Raw genomic sequence first — 25,154 nt, forward strand, 5'->3', positions numbered from 1 at the left:
ATACAAGCAAAGGTGGTTTTGGAAATGTCAGTTATTTGGTACTATGAAATAATCAAAAACGAGTACATTGTGGATTTGTAATGGGAAAAGCTAAAATGGTTCCATTAAAGCCAGTCACCATACCTCAAAAGGAAATGACTGTCACTACGATGGCGAGTAAAATGGACACTATGTTAAGAAGAGAATTGCAGGTGGAAATAGCAGACTCTATGTTTTGGACTGATAGTACATCAGTGCTTAAATACATTAATAACAAAACCTCAAGGTTTCATACCATTGTGGCTAAAAGAGTTAAAGAAATTGAAAAAAATTTGCATGCTAATCAATGGAGATATGTTAAAACACTGGATATGGCTGATATGGATATGGCTTGAGGATCAAAAGTTTGATCTTTTCTAAAGAAGAGCCAACAAATGAGTATCCAGTCCTCAATTTCTTTTACAATCTCAAGAAGAGTGGCCTCAAAATCCAGAATAGTTCAAAGAAATTTCAGTAGAGGATCCTGAAATCCAAAACACCAATGTAAATACTATTCAAAAATCCAATCACTCAATTAATTTGCTAACATGGTTTCATTTGAAAAAGGCGCTTGATAACAAGATATCAAAATTGAAGAAAAATCTGAATGTTACAAAAACAGGTCAATTTCAAAAAGAAGATGCATATGTAAACAAGCCCAATTTCTAGCAGATTTATTTTGGAAAAGATGGATTAAAGAATATTTTTTGTTATTACAAGAACATCAAAAATGTTCTAAAGCTAAAAGCAATTTTGTATGTAGAGATATTGTAATTATCATGGATGGTTCTTCACCAAGAAATTCTTGGTTGCTGGGGAAAATTGAGGATACCATTCTAGACAAGAAAAGGTTCATTCAGGAAATGTGGATTAAAATCAAGACTGGTTACTTAAATAGACCTATTACTAAAATCTATCTTTTACAGGAAGATAAAAGTTTTGATTTCTAATCTTATACTTACTATATATAACATTTATATCTATAATAGAGTAAATATTTTGTTATTCATTATTATGAAAGTCTTATTACAAAGTTATACAAAATGTTTGTTTTATCAATGAATAAAACTACATAAAGTAACAGCCACAAAGTTTGATTTGTTGAATTAAAGAGATCTAAATTTGGAATATTGCTTTGGAAGATGATACTTTGAAATTAGATATTAGAATAAGGAATAAGGAAAGTGTCGTCGATAATCTCTTCCCTCGTTTCCTGCAATAACCTTGGGTATATCCTGTCCAGTCCCATCTCAATAATTTTAAGAAGATCCAGTATTTCCTCTTTCTTCACCTCAGCATGCTCCAGCACATTAGCCTGTCTAAACTGACCCAAGTCCCTCTCCCTGGTGAGCAGTGAAACAAAGTATTCAAAGATTTGCTGACATCTGACATAATGAAACATAATATTGTCTATAGGGTTCACACTATGTTCATACTAACACAATGACTGCTATATAATGAATCAACATGGATCTAACAAAATGGCAAGCAAATTTCACAATATTTTACTGAATTGATTGAATCATTTTTGTTCATATTTATTCATGTCCAAAGCCTGTCTTGCCATTATGACACAGGCTTTATCCATTATTTGTGCTATCAATCTCACTATTCATTTGAATATTCAGAGATGGCATGCTGAGTTGCGATCATGTATTCCACTGGAAAAGAAAACTTACAATTTATATGATAATTATTCTTTTTTTATGAAGGTATGGGATCCATATATGAAACATATGGACTTAGTAATGTAATAAGGTTTTTTTTGCTTCCCAGAAAGAGAGGGCACCCAACATAGCAATAAGTAAATAAGTTAACTCCATTTTTTAAAATTTGGGGTAGTTTTTAGGGGGGGGAAGGTATGAGGGAGGGGGAGGGGGAATAAAAGGGAGAAAAAGTTTTGCATATCTGTATACTTTATCTTTAATAAATAAAATATATAAAAATCAATTCATTATTCAGGAATCTGCCTATATTTTGTTCATACCTTGACAAAAGGCTCAGGGTCAAAACTTTGTTATCTTTATCTTTGCTATATAAAATACGCTGAGCTGCAACATTACCATGTAGCCTATTGAACTCAATTCCCTGACCATTGCACCATATGTCTTCGTAACTATATTATCAACCTGCATGGTTGGGATTCTCTCTCATTGCTCCCCATTGTATTTTTACTTCAATCATGGCATCTGAAGACTTCCATGTTTTACTCCTGTCTACTGCAAAACTCTGCAAAATCTGTTCGAGGAATGCATACACTGAAGAAGTTCTCCTCCTCTTTCTGAAGGGAGTTTTGTGGGATTCTGTCTCATTGTTCCCCATCTATAATCTAAGCTGCCTCTCTCTGCCTTCACCGCCCACCCCCCACCATTTTATTCAGGGGCCTGGCTACATTTTGCTCATACGCTAATAAAGGAATCAGGCCTGAAACTTTGGCAATGTTAGATCTACTGTTGGTGAATGAGATAGAGCAGGTATGGAAAGGGATAGGTTTGGTCCAAAGATTAAGGCTTGTGAGTGGGGGAAAGCCAGATTTGAAGAAATGAGAAGAGATTTGCAAAGAGTGGTTTGGGCTGATTTGTTTTATGGGAAGGAGGTAGAGGAGAATTAGAGGTAATTTAATGATGAGAATTTGAGGATGCAGAATTTTTATGTTCCTGTTAAGGAAAAAGAGCCAAAAGTTCGAGAGAGCTGTGGTTTTCAAGGGAGATTAGAAATTTGGTCAGAAATTTGGTTCGAATTAAAAGGGAGGTCGACATTAAATATAAAAAACAAGGTATAAATGAGATGCTTGAAAAATACATGGATTATAAAAAGAAGCTTAAGAAAGAAATTAGGAAAGCAAAAAGAAGGTACGAAGTGGCTATAGCAAACAGGGTGAAAGTAAATTCAAAAGGTTTTTACAAATATGTAAAAAACTCTTCAGTGCTTGACGTCCTGTTTTGCGGAAACTGCCAAAATGTTTGGCCTGGAAGTCAGCCTGAAGAAAACTGAGGTCCTCCATCAGCCAGCTCCCCACCATGACTACCAGCCCCCCCACATCTCCATCGGGAACACAAAACTCAAAACGGTCAACCAGTTTACCTATCTCGGCTGCATCATTTCATTGGATGCAAGGATCGACAACGAGATAGACAATAGACTCGGCAAGGCAAATAGCGCCTTTAGAAGACTACACAAAAGAGTCTGGAAAAACAACCAACTGAAAAATCTCACAAAGATTAGCGTATACAGAGCCGCTGTCATACCCACACTCCTGTTCGGCTCCAAATCATGGGTCCTCTACCGGCATCACCTACGACACCTAGAACGCTTCCACCAGCGTTGTCTCCGCTCCATCCTCAACATTCATTGGAGCGACTTCATCTCCAACATCGAAGTACTCGATGGCAGAGGCCGAAAGCATCAAATCTACGCTGTTGAAGATCCAACTGTGCTGGGTAGGTCACGTCTCCAGAATGGAGGACCATCGACTTCCCAAGATCATGTTATATGGCGAGCTCTCCACTGGCCACCGAGACAGGGGTGCACCAAAGAGGTACAAGGACTGCCTAAAGAAATCTCTTGGTGCCTGCCACATTGACCACCGCCAGTGGGCTGATATCGCATCAAACCGTGCATCTTGGCGCCTCACAGTTTGGCGGGCAGCAACATCCTTTGAAGAAGACCGCAGAGCCCACCTCACTGACAAAAGACAAAGGAGGAAAAACCCAACACCCAACCCCAACCAACCAATTTTCCCTTGCAACCGCTGCAACCGTGTCTGCCTGTCCCGCATCGGACTTGTCAGCCACAAACAAGCCTGCAGCTGACGTGGACATTACCCCTCCATAAATCTTCATCCGCGAAGCCAAGCCAAAGAAGAAATAGCAAAAGGAGAGAGATGGGTAAAATTGGTCCCTTAGAGAATCAGAGTGGACAATTGTGTGCAGAGCCGAATGAAATGGGAGAGATATTGAATGAGTTCCTCTCTTCAGTATTCACTATGGAAGAGTGTAGGATAAGAGAAGCAAAAGGGTGATTATGGAAAATGTAGGGATTAGGAAGGAGGGGGTGTTGGAACTTTTGAGGCATATAAAGGTGGATAAGTCTACAGGTCCCAATGGAAATTTCCCCAGGATCTTGAGGGAAGTCAGGGAGGAAATACCAGAGGCTCTGACAGTGATTTTTCAAAAGTCACTAGAGGGGGCATGGCGCTGCAGGATTGGTGTATCACAAACACGGTTCCTCTGTTTAAAAAGGGCTCCTGGTGTAGGCCCAGCAATTATAGGCCAGAGTGATGGTGGATAACTGTCTGTGAGGATGGAGGCCAGTGACGAATAGTGGCCCTCAGGGATCGGTGTTGTCATTTACATTAATGATTTGGATGATGGAGTGATAAATTGAGTTCGTAAATATGTGGACGATACAAAAATATGGGGAGTTGTGTATAGTGAAGATGGTTTTCAGAGACTGCAGAAGAATTTGGACGGCTTAGAAGAGTGGGCTGAAAGATGGCAGATGGGGTTTAATACTGATAAGTGTGAGTGCTTCATTTTCGGAAGAATAATCAAAACAGGACATATGCAGTGAAGGGGAGAGCTTTGAGGAATGCAGAGGAACAGAGAGATCTTAGAATAACGGTTCATCGTTCTTTGAAAGTGGAATCTCATGTGGATAGAATGGTAAAGAAGGCTTTTGATATGCTGGCCTTTATAAATCAAAGCATAGAATATAGGAGTTAGAAAGTGATGTTGAGACTATTCAAGGCATTGGTGAGGCCAAATTTGGAATACTGTGTGCAGTTCTGGTCCCCAATTTATAGGAAGGATATCAATAAGGTAGCGAGGGTGCAGAGAAGATTTACTAAAGTTGTCTGGATTGCATTATCTAGAATACAAAGAAAGATTGATTAGACTGGGTCTTTATTCATTGGAGCATAGAAGGTTGAGGGTGGGGGATTGAGTAGATGTGAATAGGCTCTTCCCCTTGAGGGTAGGTGAGATTGGAACAAGGGGTCATGAGTTAAGGGTTGGGGGAAAAAGTTCAGAAGTAACATGAGAGGGAGCTTCTTCACTCAGAGCGTGGTGGCTGAGTGGAATGACCTTCCGGAAGAGGTGGTTGCAGCAAGGTCAATTTTGTCATTTAAGAAAAAGTTGGATAGGTGCATGGAAGGGTGCAGGTAAGTTGGACTAGAGAAGATCACTTAAATCAGTGCGGACGAGAGGGGCCGAGTTGGCCTGTTTCCATACTAAAATAATTAGAAAAATTTAAAATCACTACATTGCCAAACTCCAACCAGCCTATTGCAGGTAGCAAAACTGGAAGGCTAGCCCCACCTGCCAGCTGTCAATCACCAGCCTGTAGAAAGACTCAAGCTGACCTCTTTGGGGGTCATGTGGAGCCAGCAAAGATACTAAGACAGGTGTACAAGTTTAACCTAATTAATGCCTGTTGTACAGTCAGCAGACTTTGCGTCAGAATCATTCACACAACAGCGCTCACAGGTATTTGCTATATAAAATATGCTGTTTGACCTGCTGAGTTTCTCCAGCATTGTGTTTTTATTTTCCTTCATTTTAACACCCACCTAAGCCTTGGGCAATCTGCAATTGATGATTACCTAACAATTAACAATTTGGGTCCATGGGAGGAAACCTGAGCACTTAGTAAAACTAAAACTTACACAACTGGAGGGAAAATGTGCAAACCATATAAACACCACAGGAAGGTTACTGAAACTGTGAGACAGTTATGCAACCAGCAGTGCCACCATGCTGAGCTCGTAATTTTAGTCCAGGATGATCAACATGTATAAAAGCACTAAAGAGAAAAGGTTTTTAAACTTAGTTTTACTTAAACAGTCTTACCTTTAATGGATATGAAGATGCACATGATATTCTGCTCACTAGGCCATTTATGTTATCTTCGGGTAAATGATCTTCAGCCCCAAGTTTTGCATAAAATCCTTTTGTATTTCTTATGTATAGTGATTTCCCAATAAGAAACAAGATACTTCTGTCCAGAAACGCAGCTATCTGTGCTTTGCTCTGTTCTTTATGATACATTTCAGTGGGCACAATTTTTAGCTCCTCCACTGTAATAAAACCATCATGACTTATGAAGGTACCAAAATCAGTCATAAGTAAACCACTGCTGGAAGAACATGCATGGTAGACAATCAATGGATTGCTGTATTGAGCCAGCTTCAGTGAATGGAACCCCAGTGCTTTAATGACAGACAGATCTAGACGTTTTTCAATTGTGTATAATGTATCCTTGACAAATAAATTTTGGAAAGTTATTGGTTTTCCATAAATTTTTAGAATTACCTCAGTAGTCACATTGTAGATGATAGCAGTCCAGTATCTACAAAAAGAATCAGAATTAGCTAAATCTTTTAAGATTTTGGGAATCCAATGACTTAAAGCACAAGTAAAAACCTTAAGGTCCGGCGCACTGACCTCTTCCTTGCTAAGACCGGCTGACAACTCTCTGACACCTTCTCCTATCTACCCCTCCCACAGGAACCCACCATTACACATCAAGCTACTGTCTTCAACACCATCCCCAACCTCATCACCTATGGTCACCTCCCTCCCACAGCTGTCAACTTCATTTTCTCCCATCCCCGCACTGCTCATTTCTACCTTCTACCCAAGATATACAAACCCAACCATCTGGGTAGACCCATTATTTCTGCCTACTTTTGCGCCACCAAATTAGTTCTAATCTTATCTTGACTCTATCTTTTCTCCCCTGGTACAATCCTTCCCCACCTACATCTGTGACACCTCATGTCCTCCATCTCCTCAATGATTTCAGATTCCCTGAACTGGACCACCTCATTTTCACAATGGATGTCTAATCCCTTTATACCTCCATCTCTCATACAAAAGGTCTGAAAGCACTTCGCTTCTTTTTGGACCAAAGACCTGACCAGTCACCCTCTTCCACCACCCTCCTCTGCCTGACAGAACTTGTCCTCACTTTAAATAAATTCTCCTTTAATGCATCTCACTCCCTCTAAACCAAAGGAGTAGCCATGGTTACCCACATGGGTTCCAGCTATGCTTGCCTGTTTATGGGCTTTGTGGACCAAACTATGCTGCAAGCCTACACCGGAAAGACCCCTCATCTCTTCCTCCAGTATATCAATGACTACATCGGGGCTGCCTCATGCACCCATGATGAGCTTGTCAACTTCATCCACTTCACAGCCAACCTCCACCCCAATCGCAAACTCACCTGACCCATCTCCAACAAAATGCCCACAGATGCCTCACCCCTGGTGTCGACCCTGGTCTTCACCGCATCTATGCATCTGTTCCTAAGTTGAGGCCTTCTAGTTCAAATCTTCTGAAATGTCTGCCTTCTTCCACAAACATGGCTTCCCTTCCACCACTATTAACTCAGCCCACACCCACTCCATTTCCCGCCTATCTATCCTGGCCCCCTCTGCCCCCAGACACAACAAACATAGATAGAATCCCCGTCATCCTCACCAATCACCCCAGCAATCCCGGAATTTCTTGCACTTATAACAGGATCCCACTACTAGACAATTTTTCCCTTCTCCGCCTTCCATAGAGACACTCGTGCACTTATCCCTCCCCACTCCCTGGCACCTTCCCCTGTGCCATAGGAGGAGGCATACTTGATTCCCACTCCTCCTCCCTCACCACAGTCCAGAGCCAACAACAGGCCTTTCAAGTGAATCAGCACTGCACATATATCCACAGGATTTAATTACTGCATCCAGTGCTCCCTGTATGGTCTTCTCTACATTGGAGAGACTAGTTACAGATTGGTAGATCACTTTGCTGAGCAGCTCTACTCCATCTGCTACAATAACATAGACATCCCAGTAACCATTTCAATTTTGAGTCACACTCTCATACTCACATGTCTGTCCATGGCCTTATGTACCATACCACCCAGACAACACGAAAATTGGGGGAACAACACCTGATTTTCCGCCTGGGCACTCTCCAGCCAGATGGCATTAACATCGACTTTTTGGGTTTCTGCTAACCTGCTCACCCTTCTTATCACCCCACCCCCATCCTTCCCCTTTCCAGTTCTCCTCCATTCCTTCCTCCACAACTCACCCAGCCATCCCTCCTCCCTTTAATCACTACTCTCCCCTCCATCCCTTCGCCACCTATTCACCCTCTGCCTTTGCCCACCTCCCCCTTACTCTTTTGTTCTTCCATACCTTGATGAAGGGCTCAAGCTCAAATCATTGGTTTATGTATTTTTACCTTCTCCATTAACAATGGCGTGAAGCAAGGCTGTGTTCTCGCACCAACCCTCTTTTCAATCTTCTTCAGCATGATGCTGAACCAAGCCATGAAAGACCCCAACAATGAAGACACTGTTTACATCCGGTACCGCACGGATGGCAGTCTCTTCAATCTGAGGCGCCTGCAAGCTCACACCAAGACACAAGAGAAACTTGTCCGTGAACTACTCTTTGCAGACGATGCCACTTTAGTTGCCCATTCAGAGCTAGCTCTTCAGCGCTTGACGTCCTGCTTTGCAGAAACTGCCAAAATGTTTGGCCTGGAAGTCAGCCTGAAGAAAACTGAGGTCCTCCATCAGCCAGCTCCCCACCATGACTACCAGCCCCCCCACATCTCCATCGGGCACACAAAACTCAAAACGGTCAACCAGTTTACCTATCTCGGCTGCACCATTTCATCAGATGCAAGGATCGATAATGAGATAGACAACAGACTCGTCAAGGCAAATAGCGCCTTTGGAAGACTACACAAAAGAGTCTGGAAAAACAACCAACTGAAAAACCTCACAAAGATAAGCGTATACAGAGCCGTTGTCATACCCACACTCCTGTTCGGCTCTGAATCATGGGTCCTCTACCGGCATCACCTACGGCTCCTAGAACGCTTCCACCAGCGTTGTCTCCGCTCCATCCTCAACATCCATTGGAGCACTTTCATCCCTAACGTCGAAGTACTCGAGATGGCAGAGGTCGACAGCATCGAGTCCACGCTGCTGAAGATCCAGCTGCGCTGGATGGGTCACGTCTCCAGAATGGAGGACCATCGCCTTCCCAAGATTGTGTTATATGGCGAGCTCTCCACTGGCCACCATGACAGAGGTGCACCAAAGAAAAGGTACAAGGACTGCCTAAAGAAATCTCTTGGTGCCTGCCACATTCACCACCGCCAGTGGGCTGATATCGCCTCAAACCGTGCATCTTGGCGCCTCACAGTTTGGCGGGCAGCAACCTCCTTTGAAGAAGACCGCAGAGCCCACCTCACTGACAAAAGGCAAAGGAGGAAAAACCCAACACCCAACCCCAACCAACCAATTTTCCCTTGCAGCCGCTGCATCCATGTCTGCCTGTCCCGCATCGGACTTGTCAGCCACAAACGAGCCTGCAGCTGACGTGGACTTTTACCCCCTCCATAAATCTTCGTCCGCGAAGCCAAGCCAAAGAAGATATAAAGGCAGACCCCTCCAGCCCGGGTAAGAAACCTACATAGGAGAAGGCCACTCTAATATAAAACCTACGACCCAAGGACCTCGCTGCCACGTCCCAGCTTGCTTGGCCACGGCACACGAACCATGGGTGTAAAGGGTGGGGCCAGTACTGCGCGCACTGCACTCCACCTAAAAGCTCCTTTGCGCAGGCCCGAGGACAGGTCCACGTCCTCCCCCTCCACGTCCTCCCCTTCCACGTCCTACCCCTCAAAAGATGCTCACAAACTCAAGCTAGCATGCTGGAACATCAGAACCATGCTAGACAAGGCTGACAGCCACCGACCTGAACGTCGGTCTGCCCTCATTGCACATGAACTCCTCAGACTTGACATTGACATAGCCGCTCTCAGTGAAGTCCGCCTGGCAGATGTAGGCAGCCTCCAAGAACGCGGTGCGGGCTACACACTCTACTGGTCTGGCAAGCCTTTGGATGAACAACGCCTATCTGGTGTAGGCTTCATGGTCAAGAACTTCATTGCCTCCAAACTCGAAAACCTTCCGACAGGCCACTCGGACCAAATCATGTCCATGCGACTCCCCCTTCAAAACAAGCGTTGCATCACTCTCATCAGTGTCTATGCTCCAACCCTCCAGGCGGAACCAGCAGAAAAGGCAAAGTTCTACACTGACCTGCGCAACCTCATCCAACGCACCCCTACAGCCGACAAGGTTGTCACCCTTGGCGACTTCAACACTCACGTCGGCAAAGACTTAGAAACCTGGCCAGGAATTCTGGGCAAGCATGGCGTTGGCAAGTGCAACGACAATGGGCGCCTCCTGTTGGAGCTCTGCGCAGAACAGCGGCTTGTCATTACAAACACCCTTTTTCAGCAGAGGGACAGCCTGAAGACTACCTGGATGCATCCCCGATCCAAACACTGGCACCTCCTGGACTACATCCTGGTGCGAGAAAGTGACAAACGAGATGTGCTCCACACCAGGGTCATGCCCAGCGCGGAATGCCACACTGACCACTGGCTGGTTCGCTGAAAGCTCAACCTTCACTTCAAGCCAAGGCCCAGGAATAGTAAAGCCCCCAGAAAGAGGTTCAATGTTGGAAACCTGCAGTCAGACGAAGCGAGAGGAAACTTCCAGGCAAACCTCAAAGCAAAGCTCGACGATGCAACCCGCCTCACGGACCCGTCCCCTGAAACCCTCTGGGATCAGTTGAAGACTACCATACTGCAATCCACTGAAGAGGTACTGGGCTTCTCCTCCAGGAAAAACAAGGACTGGTTCGACGAAAACAGCCAGGAAATCCAGGAGCTGCTGGCAAAGAAGCAAGCTGCCCACCAGGCTCACCTTACAAAGCCGTCCTGTCCAGAGAAGAAACAAGCCTTCCGTTGCGCATGCAGCCATCTTCAGCGCAAACTCCCGGAGATCCAAAATGAGTGGTGGACTAGCCTCGCCAAGCGAATCCAGCGAATCCACGGATATTGGCAACTTCAGGGGTTTCTACGAGGCTCTAAAGGCTGTGTACGGCCCCTCACCCCAAGTCCAAAGCCCGCTGCGCAGCTCAGACGGCAAAGTCCTCCTCAGCGACAAGATCTCCATCCTCAACTGATGGTCAGAACACTTCCAATCTCTTTTCAGTGCCAACCGCTCAGTCCAAGATTCCGCCCTGCTCCAGCTCCCTCAACAGCCCCTAAGGCTAGAGCTGGATGAGGTCCTCACCCAGGATGAGACATATAAGGCAATCGAACAACTGAAAAGTGGCAAAGCAGCAGGTATGGATGGAATCCCCCCCAGAGGTCTGGAAGGCTGGCAGCAAAACTCTGCATGTCAAACTGCATGAGTTTTTCAAGCTTTGTTGGGACCAAGGAAAACTGCCTCAGGACCTTCGTGATGCCACCATCATCACCCTGTACAAAAACAAAGGTGAGAAATCAGACTGCTCAAACTACAGGGGAATCACGCTGCTCTCCATTGCAGGCAAAATCTTCGCTAGGATTCTCCTATATAGAATAATACCTAGTGTCGCCTAGAATATTCTCCCAGAATCACAGTGCGGCTTTCGCGCAAACAGAGGAGCTACTGACATGGTCTTTGCCCTCAGACAGCTCCAAGAAAAGTGCAGAGGACAAAACAAAGGACTCTACATCACCTTTGTTGACCTCACCAAAGCCTTCAACACCATGAGCAGGAAAGGGCTTTGGCAAATACTAGAGCGCATCGGATGCCCCCCAAAGTTCCTCAACATGATTATCCAACTGCACGAAAACCAACAAGGTCGGGTCAGATACAGCAATGAGCTCTCTGAACCCTTCTCCATTAACAATGGCGTGAAGCAAGGCTGTGTTCTTGCACCAACCCTCTTTTCAATCTTCTTCAGCATGATGCTGAACCAAGCCATGAAAGACCTCAACAATGAAGACGCTGTTTACATCCGGTACCGCACGGATGGCAGTCTCTTCAATCTGAGGCGCCTGCAAGCTCACACCAAGACACAAGAGAAACTTGTCCGTGAACTACTCTTTGCAGACGATGCCGCTTTAGTTGCTCATTCAGAGCCAGCTCTTCAGCGCTTGACGTCCTGTTTTGCGGAAACTGCCAAAATGTTTGGCCTGGAAGTCAGCCTGAAGAATACTGAGGTCCTCCATCAGCCAGCTCCCCACCATGACTACCAGCCCCCCCACATCTCCATCGGGCACACAAAACTCAAAACGGTCAACCAGTTTACCTATCTCGGCTGCACCATTTCATCAGATGCAAGGATCGACAACGAGATAGACAACAGACTCGCCAAGGCAAATAGCGCCTTTGGAAGACTACACAAAAGAGTCTGGAAAAACAACCAACTGAAAAACCTCACAAAGATAAGCGTATACAGAGCCGTTGTCATACCCACACTCCTGTTCGGCTCCGAATCATGGGTCCTCTACCGGCATCACCTACGGCTCCTAGAACGCTTCCACCAGCGTTGTCTCCACTCCATTCTCAATATTCATTGGAGCGCTTTCATCCCTAACGTCGAAGTACTCGAGATGGCAGAGGTCGACAGCATCGAGTCCACGCTGCTGAAGATCCAGCTGCGCTGGGTGGGTCACGTCTCCAGAATGGAGGACTATCGCCTTCCCAAGATCGTGTTATGGCGAGCTCTCCACTGGCCACCGTGACAGAGGTGCACCAAAGAAAAGGTACAAGGATTGCCTAAAGAAATCTCTTGGTGCCTGCCACATTGACCACCGCCAGTGGGCTGATATCGCCTCAAACCGTGCATCTTGGCGCCTCACAGTTTGGCGGGCAGCAACCTCCTTTGAAGAAGACCGCAAAGCCCACCTCACTGTCAAAAGGCAAAGGAGGAAAAACCCAACACCCAACCCCAACCAACCAATTTTCCCCTGCAACCGCTGCAACCGTGTCTGCCTGTCCCGCATCGGACTTGTCAGCCACAAACGAGCCTGCAGCTGACGTGGACTTTTACCCCCTCCATAAATCTTTGTCCGCGAAGTCAAGCCAATCAGAATCTGGGAAGGCATGCCTAGGACTCCATGCAAGTTGGGAACAAGGGCTCACATCCACAGTAGCGTTCCCATCTTGACTGCTCTAGAGAAAAATTATTCCAGAAGCTCAAGTTTTCTGTGCCTGGACGACAGGTACTGTGCCAAGTTGGTACAAAGTCATTATCAGCCTGAAAATCTTATTTTTCAGGTCAGCACAAGCAATAGTGCCTTCTGCCCCAGGACGGACATTTAACTATGCCACACCACTATTACCACAGGCTGTCACAACACAATGTGGTATGATGTAGGCAAACACCCTGACTCGGGCCAGCAGCCATCTCCCTAGCCTTTCTTTGGTGTGAATTCACGCATGAAGTGCATTTTTCTAATACATTAGCGTGTCAATCAGGTTTCTGCATTACACACAGCATTCTTTTATGTAGCAAAGAAAAAGATACAATACCAATGTGTGGTCTTAAAGCCCTTCATTGAGGTATGAGCAAAAGGTATGGAGGCACCTGAATAAAATTGTTGGGGGAGGGGGAAGGCAGGAGTACAGGGCCATAGGAAGGAGGTAATAGATGGACAAGGGAGGGAGGCCACAAGAGAAAACAAGGTGAGTGGATAGTTCCCCGGACAGGGCTCTTTATCAATAGTCTCATTAATTTTTTTTTACACAGTAATTCCACGATATTTCCATAAGAAAGACCTGCCATTGAGCCAGCTTTGGTCATTTACATTGGAACAAACAGAACTGCCATTTTTTCGGGTCAGTGTGTATTTTTACACAGAAAGCCAGAATTCCAGGAGCAAAAAAGCGGGACGCATAACTTAATAGCATTGGCATCTAGTGTCATGCATTTGACAGCATGTTAGACCCACTTTTTTTCCCCCCAAAAATGGTTCAAAAATATTCCCCTGGTCTGATATGTGAGGCTGAAATTTGGGTGATAATGGTGAGTAGAGCCGACAGGTCCCTGAACTGGTCATTGTTATGTTGAGAATGTGTCAGGTACGTGAGAGACGAGTCGAGACACGAGGGTTTGGAATCAATTAACACGCAATTAATAGGAGAGTGTGGGAAAATTGTAGCAGGAATAAAACACACATGCACAATTATAAAAGAACATGGGGAAAAAACGTCCACAATTTAATAAAACATATACGCACAATCTATAAAACAATTATAAAAGAGCTTGGGAAAATATGAGCACAATTTAATAAAACATACTGTTGTAAATGTGCTGAATGTTTGTACTATGCATGAGTTGTGTGAAATACATGCTTTCACCTCGTTAGACCCAAAGAGAAGTGACAGACTCCAGTGTTTCCCAAATCCAAAGAACAAACTCTTTTATTTACAATTAGAGAACTGTTTATAGTATTTACAGTGCCCTTGGTCCCGCGGGAACTCTCATGAGCTCTCTCACACACATGTGACTGGATTAGTTGATTGATGATTCAAGTCCCAAGAACTGGTAACACCCACTCCTGGTGATGGTGGGGTCGCTCTGTTTAGGGCATCCTAGCACTTCCCCCTTTGAGTTGGTTACTCATATGGGTGGAGTTTGGGATCCACTTGGAAGGGTTTCACTGGTCACTGAACTCTTTGAGACTTCCTTACGGGTTGCGGTGATGTCGAGTGTATAGGCTTGTTTCCGTGTGATGGCAATGACTGGTGGCTCAATGGTTTCTGAAGTTCAAATGTGTCCAACAGGGCATCCAGGTTGAGTTGCGCAGGTGTTGTTTCAGCGAGGTTGCATTCTGTTGGTTGCAAATGGTTGGCATGTCTGGTCCAACTTGTACATGCTCCCCAGCTGCCATACATCTGACCAATCTTGGTATTTCCACACCAACACATGTTGACCATCATGAAATGTGCTTTCTTGCCAGTGATGGTACTGTTGTTCCAGGTCAATTTCTCGGTCCAGATTCTGGTCTTTGAAGAAGTATGATGTCATATGGTGCTTGTATTTTCATACCAAAGAGGTTGTCAGCAGACAAAGTGCCACCTGGAGTTCGTGGGTTTGGGGCGATCCCATAATTTAACAAGAATGTATGCAGGATCTCCTCCATTGGACCCTCCTCCTTGGCCTGTTCAGAGCTTGTTTGAACATATCCAGAAAACGTCTGTTTGACCATTGGACTGAGGATGATATGGAGGTGAGTGAATATGCATAATGCCATATTGCTTGCAAAAAAAATCGAAGCAGTGAAACGTGTCCCATTGTCTGAAACTTATGTTACAGGAGAACCAAAGCAATTGTAGCCGATGCAGTTGGTTGGACTACTTTGATGATCTCAGGCCATTTGGAGTATGTATCCACTATAATTAGGAAGTACCCCCCATTAATTGGTCCTGTATAGTCAATATGAAGACAATTCCACGGCCGCTTGGTTGAGCCAGGAATGTAGATTCGCCTTAACAGGAAATTTCATAGCCGAGGCACATTGGATACATGATTGTGTCAGTTGTTCAATCTGATCATCCATCAGAGACCAATAAACAAGTGCTTTCCCTCGATTCATGTCCACTGAGAAACTGTTTGTGGAGTGAAGATTGCAGAACTTTGGGAATTACAATCCTTTCTGTAAACAAAAGACAGCCATTAGTGATTCGTCTTTTGAAGAATGGCTGGATTTCCATTTGTGGACAATTTATGGCCACCCTGAATGATGATAACGCATTATCTCTTATAGGAGGTCGTCTTTGCTCATTGCTTGTCTGACTATTTCTGCTGTGACTGGCAGTGAGTTAATAACATCTTTGAATACCTGGTTGGCCTCTGCCTCTTCAGAGTTCTGCGACAACAATATCTTCCAGCTCTGTTTCCTGCTCACTAATGAGTCATGTCAATGCATCAGCTTGCCTGATACTTGTGGTCAGCAGGTATTTAATTTTGAAGTTATACCCAAGTAGTATGGATGCCCATCTTTGCAGAAGGTTTACCATGTAAATTGAAATTCCTTTCTTTGAACCAAATACTGCTTGGAGCAGCTTTTCATCTGTAAGAAGAGTGAATTGCTGTCCATAAGGGATTTTATGGAATATCTTCACCACAAAAAATTGCTAGAGCTTCCTTTTTCATTTATCCATAGTTACACTCTGCTGCTATTAAAGACCGTGCTTTGTGTGCTATGGCCTTTTGATTCCCATCTGGGAGTATGTGAGAAATGACTGTGATGCATCTGAAGCTATGATAATCTCCATGTTTGGATCATATGCGCCAAAAGAAGGTTCAGGTTTAGCATTGACTTAACTCGATTGAACAACTCTTGACATTTTGATGTCCATTTCCTTTTGCTACCCATGGTAAGGAACTTGTTGAGTGGATCACGGAGTTTATGCAACTCCAGCAGAAATGAACTATAGTGACTGATAAGGCCCAGGAATGAACGTAACATGGTCACATCTGTGGGCGTAGGCATGCGCATGATAGCGTCAGTGCTTTGTGGATCTGTCCGTCATCCATTTTCATCAATAATGAAACCAAGATATTTCACTGACTTCCTGAAAAATGTGCATTTTTCTGGACACACTCGAAAACCATACCCTTTCAATCAAGACGATCAAATAATTCTCAAGGGTGTGGTCCTTTTACCAGGATGTCACCTAGTACACTGCAACCCCCAGAACATCATTCAGCATTGTGTCTATGATCTGTTGAAAGATGGCTGGAGCAGTCTTGACTCTGAATGGTAGATGTGTGCCTCTGAACAGTCCATGGTGCATGTTGAAGTTTAGTAATTCCTTGGATTTGTCATCAACCTCCTCCTGTAGATAAGCCTCTGCTAAGTTGATCTTCGCAAAGCTTTTGCCACCATTCAGCTTAGCGAAGAGGTCATCAGGCAGTGGGTGTTGATGGGTTCATTCAGACCAGTTGAGAGATCAGCACACAGACGTATGGAGCCATTTGATTTTTTTCTCCACCATGATAGGTGCAGCCCATGATGAGTAGTTGACCTGTTCAATTACTCCTTCATGTTGCAGCCGTTCCAACTCTTGCTTCACTTCTTGCAGTGCTGTGTATGGGACAGGGCGTTTTGGCTTAAAAGTCAGTTTCACGTTTGGCAGAAGACAGAATTTCGCCTTCATTTTAGTGCACCATCCAAGGCCTTCAGAGAACACCATTGCACAGCGTTGCTTTAGTTCTACTAGGAATTTTTGTGGGGTATTTGCCGCTTGTGAGGTATATTCCACTTGCAACTTGAGGCAAGTATCGTTGAGTGGTTGGTCCTGAAGTTTTAATCTTTTGATCCCGTTGAGACCCATGAGATCAAGGTTATGACATTTTACCAGATAACATGTTCTGTTTTCTTCTGTGTCATTTAAGCTGATGGAACAGTCACCTGAACCTAACCACTCCAGGATCCCTCCGGAAGCATTCTGTGCCGTGCTTTTGGTTGGAGTCACCTCTGGCTGACCAATCTGTTTCCATGTTTTCTTTAATATTAGGGTAATATCAGACCCTGTATCAATTTGAAGCCTCACTGGGATGCCGTTAATATGCACTTTCACATATTTCCCACATTTGGCGTTAGACACCTTGAAAGTGTCTGTGATAGGTTTTACTTTTGAGGGTGAAGCGAACTTATCAGGTGTTTTCTTTCTTCCAGCTCAACAGCATTCTGCTTTATGCCTAAGGCGCTTGCATTTACTGTAGTGGTGATGTCTGTACGGGCAGTCATTGCAGTTCCAACAGGCGCTGGGCAGTTTGACTGGGCGGGTCACCTTTTTATTTTGCCTAGTGGGATCTGCTGACTTGACTGTCTGGACACAACCGCTTGAAGATGGGTGTGCCACTTCCATCATTTTGCTGTCGTGCTTCAGATTAATTAAGTGTTTCCCAGAAACTGAGTTCATGGGGAAGTTTTGGCAGAATGAAGTTTGTGTAGCACTCATGTACTCTCGAGTGCTTAACTTCTGCAACAACAGCCTAATTTTCCACTTATCATTCAACTTGGTGAAGTTGAACATCTTCATGCTTTTTAAACCAAGTTTCAAATCTGCTTGACTCTGGGTCAAATGAGAACTCAGTGATAGAACTCATTAAAGCATCTTCCAAATTTGAATCAATTTCAGGCTCACCTTCTACAACAGCAGGAGTCCCAATGGACTGATGTCTGTACGGGCACTGCCAGCTGATCAATTAGTCTCACAAGTATTTCCTCAAAGATTTTTTGCTGTTGATTGAGGACAGCCTGCAGTTGTTCTGTTGTGACAGGTATTGTCACCTCATTGCCAGAATGTTGTAAATGGTGCACATATTGTGTGGAATACAAACTTTCACCTCATTAGACAGAGATTAGGACAAACTTCTTTAGCCAGAGGGCCATGGATCTATGGAACTCACTGCCGCATACAGCAGTGGAAGCCAGATCACTGGGAGTATTTAAACAAGAAATAGACAAGAATCTCATTAGTGAGGGGATCAAGGGATATGGGGAAAAGGCTGGAAATTGGAACTAGTGTAGAGTAGCTTAGTGTAGTTTTACGGAACAGACTCGATGGGCCTAGTGGGCACTTCTGTTCCTTTGTCTTGTGATCTAGACCCAGAGAGAAACAATCAACTCCAGTGTTTCAGAAATCTAAAGAATTAATTATTTTATTTACAATTAGAGAACTATTTATAGTATTTACAATGCCCTTGGTCCCAAGAGAACTCTTGTGAGCCCTCTCACACACATGACTAGATTAGTTGATTGATAGCTCAAGTCCCAAGAACGGTTAACACCCACTCTTGGCTCTTATATACTTTGTCCTAGCATATGCACACAATGTGTAAAAGAACGTAGGAAAATATGTGCACAATTTAATAAAACATATGCACACAATTTATAAAAGAGTGGAAAAATCAACTGCAAGTATTGATCTATAGCTGTGAATTTCAAACTTTTTATTTCCACTCATATACCACTTTAAGTAATCCCTTACTAATCACCGCTATCTATTGTGGGCGGTTGTCGGAGAAGGGAGGAGCAGGGCTGTTCAAACTGTAGACAAACCCACAGACCATCTTGCTCACAGCACAAGGTGACTAGAGACACCTGGGGACATCTGAGAGCAGGGCAGTGGGATCAGTGTGGGGGATGGTCTTTTATCTCAATGCCACTCCCTAACATTAATCTCCTCTCCCTTAATATCTGAAGGTCTGTCCCAGTGACTGTCTTGAATACATTCAGTAACTGAGCGTTCACAACCTCCTTTGTTAGAGTTCCAGATTCAGTACCATTTGATACATACTTATCTTACTCATGAATGATCAAGCCCTAGTTTGGTAGACCAACAATCACCCCACTTCTGTCCTGTCAAAATCATGAATTATGTACTTATGAATTAAATTGTCTCTCATTCTCCTCCCAGCAGCACATCAATGCTTCATCCACCTAATGAAACAGTGAGTCTAGTAGGAGTGGCATCACTATTTCACCACCACCTCATTTCATCTCTAGCTCCAGCCATTTCATCTACAGCTCATAGGTCTGCCAGATTGAGCTGCAGTTATCCAGTATATTCAGTACTCACACTGTGAAGACTTCTGGAGTTTGATGTCGTCCATTTTGTTCTCCAGGGATCAGACGTTGGCGAGCAGAATGGACATGAGAGCCGGGCAACAGGGCTTCGCCTTCAGCCTGGAATATATCCCTGCTCATTTACTGCACTTCCACCACCTCACATACCACTTCCTTCTTCTCCATAATCCTGAGGTTAGTCAAGGAAGTGATACAGAGGTCACTACTCCTACTGAATGGATTAGTAGTGTTTGCTGTGAGGAAACCAGGAAAGCTTAGGGTATGCCTAGACCTTAAAGACCTCAATCAGGCACTCAGGAGGTCTCACTACCCACTAAAGAAGAAATTCTACCCCAGCTTACCAAAGCAAAGGTGTTCAGAATCCTTGATGCTAAGGATGAATACTGGCAGATAAAGTTGGATGAGAGCAGTAGCTACTTGACCACTTTTTATACACTATTTGGACACTACAGAGGACTGTACATGCCATTTGGCATCTCCACTGCTTCTGAGGAGTATCAATGGAGACAACATGAAGTAGACCACGACTTGCCAGGTGTTGAGGCAATAGTTGATGATCTCTTGGTGTATGGATGTGGAGATACATTGGATGAAGCCATTGCTGATCATGACAAGAACCTCATTGGACTGCTAGAGAGAGTACATCAGGTGACATGCCACTTACCACAATTGTGGGGGTGGGATCCCCCTTAAATCACCGGTTTGGCGATGTACTTATTGCTGAGGGACTTTGTCCACATCCTGAGAAGGACCGGGTTGGGGGTATGGCCATGCGATGAGACTGAGCAGTCATATTTTGTCTGAGCTCTCCATGAAGAGCTTCTAAAAGATGACTCTAAAGTATCTTTTATTGAGTTTTTCTTCTACAAAAGTTTACCAATATTGATAACAAAATCGATGACTGGAAAAAAATTGAAAGCAAAGTTAAAAGAAGCTCCGAGTTCACCTGCACATCACCTGATAATCTGAAAGGAGCTGCCTCAACTTCTTTAACTGTAGGAACTTCTGCATGAGAACTAATGACAATCCTATCAAGAATGAAAGCCTTAGGAGAGTGGTTTGCAAATGTTGAAGGAGTCACAAAAGACTTAGTGGACACAATCAAGAGCATGGGTGAGTCAATTCCACGAATCAACAGAACAAATGAAGAATGCTGAAATAAATTCAGGAAAGCACGATGAAAAATTAGAAATACTGCATGACCAAGCAAAACAGTGAGCGGCTGATAAACAAGTGTTCCTTGACAAGATTGATCATATGAATAATTTTAGCAGATGAAATAATGTACGAATAATTGGTTTAAGAGAAGGCGCAGAAGGAAAAGATGCGATTAAGTGCTTTGATTGACAAGCACTTAACCTAACGGAGAGAGACTATTCTTTCTACTCAAGGGCATATAATTCACATAAAAGAATTAATTTATTTTTAGTGTCAGCTAAAATAAAAGATAGGGTGATGAAGTCAGAATATTTATCGAGACTACTTTCTGATTACTCACTGCTTACGCTGAATATTTCAATAGTGGAGAAATAGGATGGTGCTGAACCCCATATTGTTAAAGCAGGAGGATTTTAAACAAGTTATTAGGCAATAAATAGAAATTTTTTGTGAAACCAATTTGGGATCAATGGATAATAGTTTTTTTAATATAAAGGCTTTTTTGAGAGGACAGATTATTTCATTTACAAAAAATGTAAAGAAGGAATATAAAGAAGAACTAAATAAGTTGGAAAAAGAGATACTAGAACTAGAAAAAGAATTTCAGAGAACAGATGAACAGGATAAATCTTGAGCAATGGAAAACAAAAAGATACGTTATAATACCTTACAGATATATAGAATAGAAAGAATGATATTTGATTAGGCAGAAATATTATGAACTGGGGATTGAGCTGGCATGGCAATTAAAGGCATAAGTGTCAGCGAAGGCGATAAAGACAATACAGAAGGAAGATAATGTATTTACATATATTTGTAGATTATTATAAACAAATTGCCTTATAAGCTGAAGGATTTATGGAGAGCCAAATTTGCAGAGCTTCTGGGAAGGGATGCCACTTTTGAGAAGGTTGTACAATTTTTGGAATGGCACGTGCATGTTAACACTGTACCAGTATTAAGGATACTTCAATAATTCCTCAAGATTTAAAGAATCCAAGTCATTGTCTCAACAGAAAACAAAGGGAAGTACCTTTGTTACTCCTGTGTCAGGTACAAGCACAAGAAAGAACAAGGAAACAAAGGAGAAGGAAGTTCAGACTGTTCAGGAAAGCTGTTTGTATTGTAAAAAATAAGCATGCTTTAGAAAGATGTTCACATTTGGAGAAAAAGATGCATGACAAAAAATGTACCTTTTTAAAGAAGAATAGAATATGTTTTGGCTGCTTGTGTAAAGGACACATCAACAAAACTTCTAATAAGCGACTCAGTTGTGATATATGCAGTTTAAAGCATCCCAAGTTACTGCATACTCAATGAAGTAAAGTTGAGAAGGAAGTCAAACAATCTGAATCCAAAACTAAAGACACAGCCAGAGAGGATGCTTCAGCTTCAGTTCAGAGAAATTTTTCTTTGAACTTTTGTTTCTTAAAATTTATGTCTTTAAAAACTTCTTTGTATACATTTTATATCTCTATTATACAGTAAATGCTTTGTTATTCATCGTTATGAAAGTCTTAATACAAAGCTATGCAAAATGTTTATACATTTTATCAACATAAAACTACATAAAGCAGCAGCCACAGTTTGATTTAATGGTTTAAAGAGATCAAAATTCAGAATATCGTAGCTCATGCTTTTGGAAGATGATACTTTGAACTTAGTATATATTAGAATAAGGAAAGTTTCATTTATACCTGCTTCTACCACTTCCTTTGACAGTTCGTTTCATATACCCTCCACCCTCTGGTGAAGAAGGTGCCCCTCAGTTCCCTCTTAAGCCTCAACCTGGATCCTATGTGAACTGATCTTCTGGATCAGCCTAACACATGGAACATTATCAAAGGAGTTACTAAAATTTGTGTTCATGTTCTACTGCCTTGCTCTCATCAATCTTCTTGGTCACCTCTTTGAAGAAACATTATCAAATTTGGTATGTTGGCCTTCATATCAAGAGGGTTTGAGTATAGGAACAAGGATACCTTACTGCAGCTGTACAGGGCCTTGGTGAGACCACACCTGGAGTATTGTGTGAAGTTTTGGTCACCTTATCTAAGGAAGAATGTTCTTGCAATGGAGGGAGTGCAGAGGCGATTCACCAGGCTGATACCTGGAATGGCAGGAATGACATGAGGAAAGATTGCGCAAATTGGGATTGTACTCGCTGGAGTTTAGAAGATTGAGAGGGGATTTCATAGAGACATATAAAATTCTGGCAGGACTGGACAGAATGGATGCAGATGGGATGTTTCCAATGATGGGAAAATCCAGAACCCGGGGCCATGGTTTGAGGATAATAGACAAACCATTTAGGACCGAGATGAGGAGGAATTTCTTTACCCAGAGGGTGGTGAATCTGTGGAATTCATTGCCACAGAGGGCAGTAGAGGCAGGTTCACTAAATATATTTAAGAAGGAATTAGATCTATTTCTTCAGTATAAGGGTATTAAAGGTTACGGAGAGAAGGTGGGGACGGGGTACTGAACTTTAAGATCAGCCATGATCTCGTTGAATGGCGGAGCAGGGTCGAAGGGTCGAATGACCTACTCCTGCTCCTATCTTCTATGTTTCTATGTAAATTTGCTCATACCTTAGTGAAGGACTCAGGCCAGAAATCTTGGTGTTGTATCTTTATCTTTGCTACATAAACAACACCATATAATTTTCTCCAGCATTTTTGTGTTTCTTCTGCACTACAATGTCCACGATCAATTCTGTTACCTGATTTAATTTTCAAATGGTGTTGAGTTATACAGACCTCCAAACAGTACCTGAGTTATAGACAACAAATTACAAATGCAAATGGAAAAGGCATGTCTTAAGGACAATGTTATGGTAGTGATGGGGGATTTGAACATGCAAGTAAATTGGGAAAACCAGATTGTGAATGGATCACAAGATAGAATTTGTAGAAAGGCTACAAGACGGGCTTTTTAGAGCAGCTTGTTGATCAGCTGTACTGGATTGGGTGTTGCATAATGCAAATGTCACCCTACTATTCAAGAAGGAAGGGAGGCAGCAGAAATAAATTATAGGCTAGTAAGCCTGAAGTTAATGGTTGGGAAGATGTTAGAGTCAATTGTCAAGGAGGAGGTTACGGAGCACTTGAAGATACATGAAAAGACAGGCCAAAGACAGCATGGTCTCCTTAACGGAAATACTTGCTTGACAAATCTATTGGAATTCTTTGAAGAAGTGACAAGCAGGCTAGATAAAGGAGATACAGTGGATATTGTGTATTGGGATTCTCAGAAGGCCTTTGACAAGAAGTTACACGTGAGGCTGCTTAACAAGATAAGAGCCTATGTTATAACAGGAAACATACTAGCATGGGTAGACCATTGGCTAATTGGCAGGAAGCACAGAGTTGAAATACAGAGATCATATTCTGGTTGGCTGCCATTTACTAATGGTGTTTGTTCCACAGAGTCAGTGTTGGGGTTGCTTCTTTATATGTTGTATATTAATGATTTGGATTATGGGATTAAAGGCTTTGTAACCAAGTATGCAGATGACACGAAGGTAGGTGAAGGAGCAGGTAGTGTTGAGCAAACAGGGAGGCTGCAGAAGGATTTGGACAGATTAGGAGAATGGGCAGAGAAGTGGCAAATGAAGTACAATGTTGGAAAGTGGATGGTCAAGCACTTTGGTGACCAGACTATTATTTGAATGGGAGTAAATTGAAAATATCCAAATACAAATGCACCTGCGAGTCTTCATGCAGAATAGCCTGAAAGTAAACTTGCAGGTTGAGTCGGTGGTGAATAAGGCAAATATAACACTGGCATTCATTTCAAAGGAACAGAATATAAGAGCAGGGATGTGATGTCGAGGCTTTATACGGCACTTGGAGTAGTGTGAGCAGTTTTGGCCTCCTTATTTAAGAAAGAATGTGCTGGCAGTGGAGAGGGTCCAGAGAAGGTTCACAAGGATGATTCGGGAATGAAAGGGTTATCATATGAAGTGCATTTGACAGCTTTTCCTGTACTCATTGGAATTTGGGACAATAAGGGGATTCTCACTGAAACATTTCGAATGCTGTAAAGCATATATAACCATATAACAGTTTATGGCATGGAAACAGGCCATCTCGGCCTTCAAGTTCACACCAGTTCACTCAAACAACTCCGCTAGATCTCCCCACCTATTCTCCGTCCATAACCCTCCAACTTCCTCCTATCCATGTATATATCCAACCTCCTCTTAAATGAAAGAATTGACTCTGCCTCAACTATTTCCTCCTGGGATGATGAGTCTTTGAGGGCATTCCAGAATGCTAAAGATGGGCTGGCCAATGCCACCCTCCTGGTCCACCCCAAACTGGAGGCACCTATCGCCATGTCAGTCGACACCTCCAGCACAACAGTAGGGGACGTACATCGAAGGCCAGTGTCAACCCCTAGCCTTTTTCAGCAGGCACCTCTGCAGCCCCTTCCCCACCCCCCCCCCCACCCCACCAAGCTCAAATACAGCACTTTCAATCAAGTCCCATGGCAGTAAGACATTTCCAT

The 25,154-nt window shown here is 43.4% G+C and overlaps 1 protein-coding gene across 1 annotated transcript in view; it reads right to left on the reverse strand.

Moving 5' to 3' along the window:
• LOC138762346 (cation channel sperm-associated auxiliary subunit epsilon-like) overlaps window positions 1–25,154 on the reverse strand; it is a 210,417-nt gene that overhangs the window by 136,048 nt on the left and 49,215 nt on the right. Inside the window, exon 10 of the mRNA XM_069936115.1 lies at window positions 5,868–6,366. Within this exon, the coding sequence (XP_069792216.1) occupies window positions 5,868–6,366 (499 nt within the window). The remainder of the gene's footprint in view (window positions 1–5,867; window positions 6,367–25,154) is intronic.

This window comes from Narcine bancroftii, chromosome 4 (genome assembly GCF_036971445.1).
Source record: "Narcine bancroftii isolate sNarBan1 chromosome 4, sNarBan1.hap1, whole genome shotgun sequence".
Lineage (NCBI taxonomy): Eukaryota > Metazoa > Chordata > Chondrichthyes > Torpediniformes > Narcinidae > Narcine > Narcine bancroftii.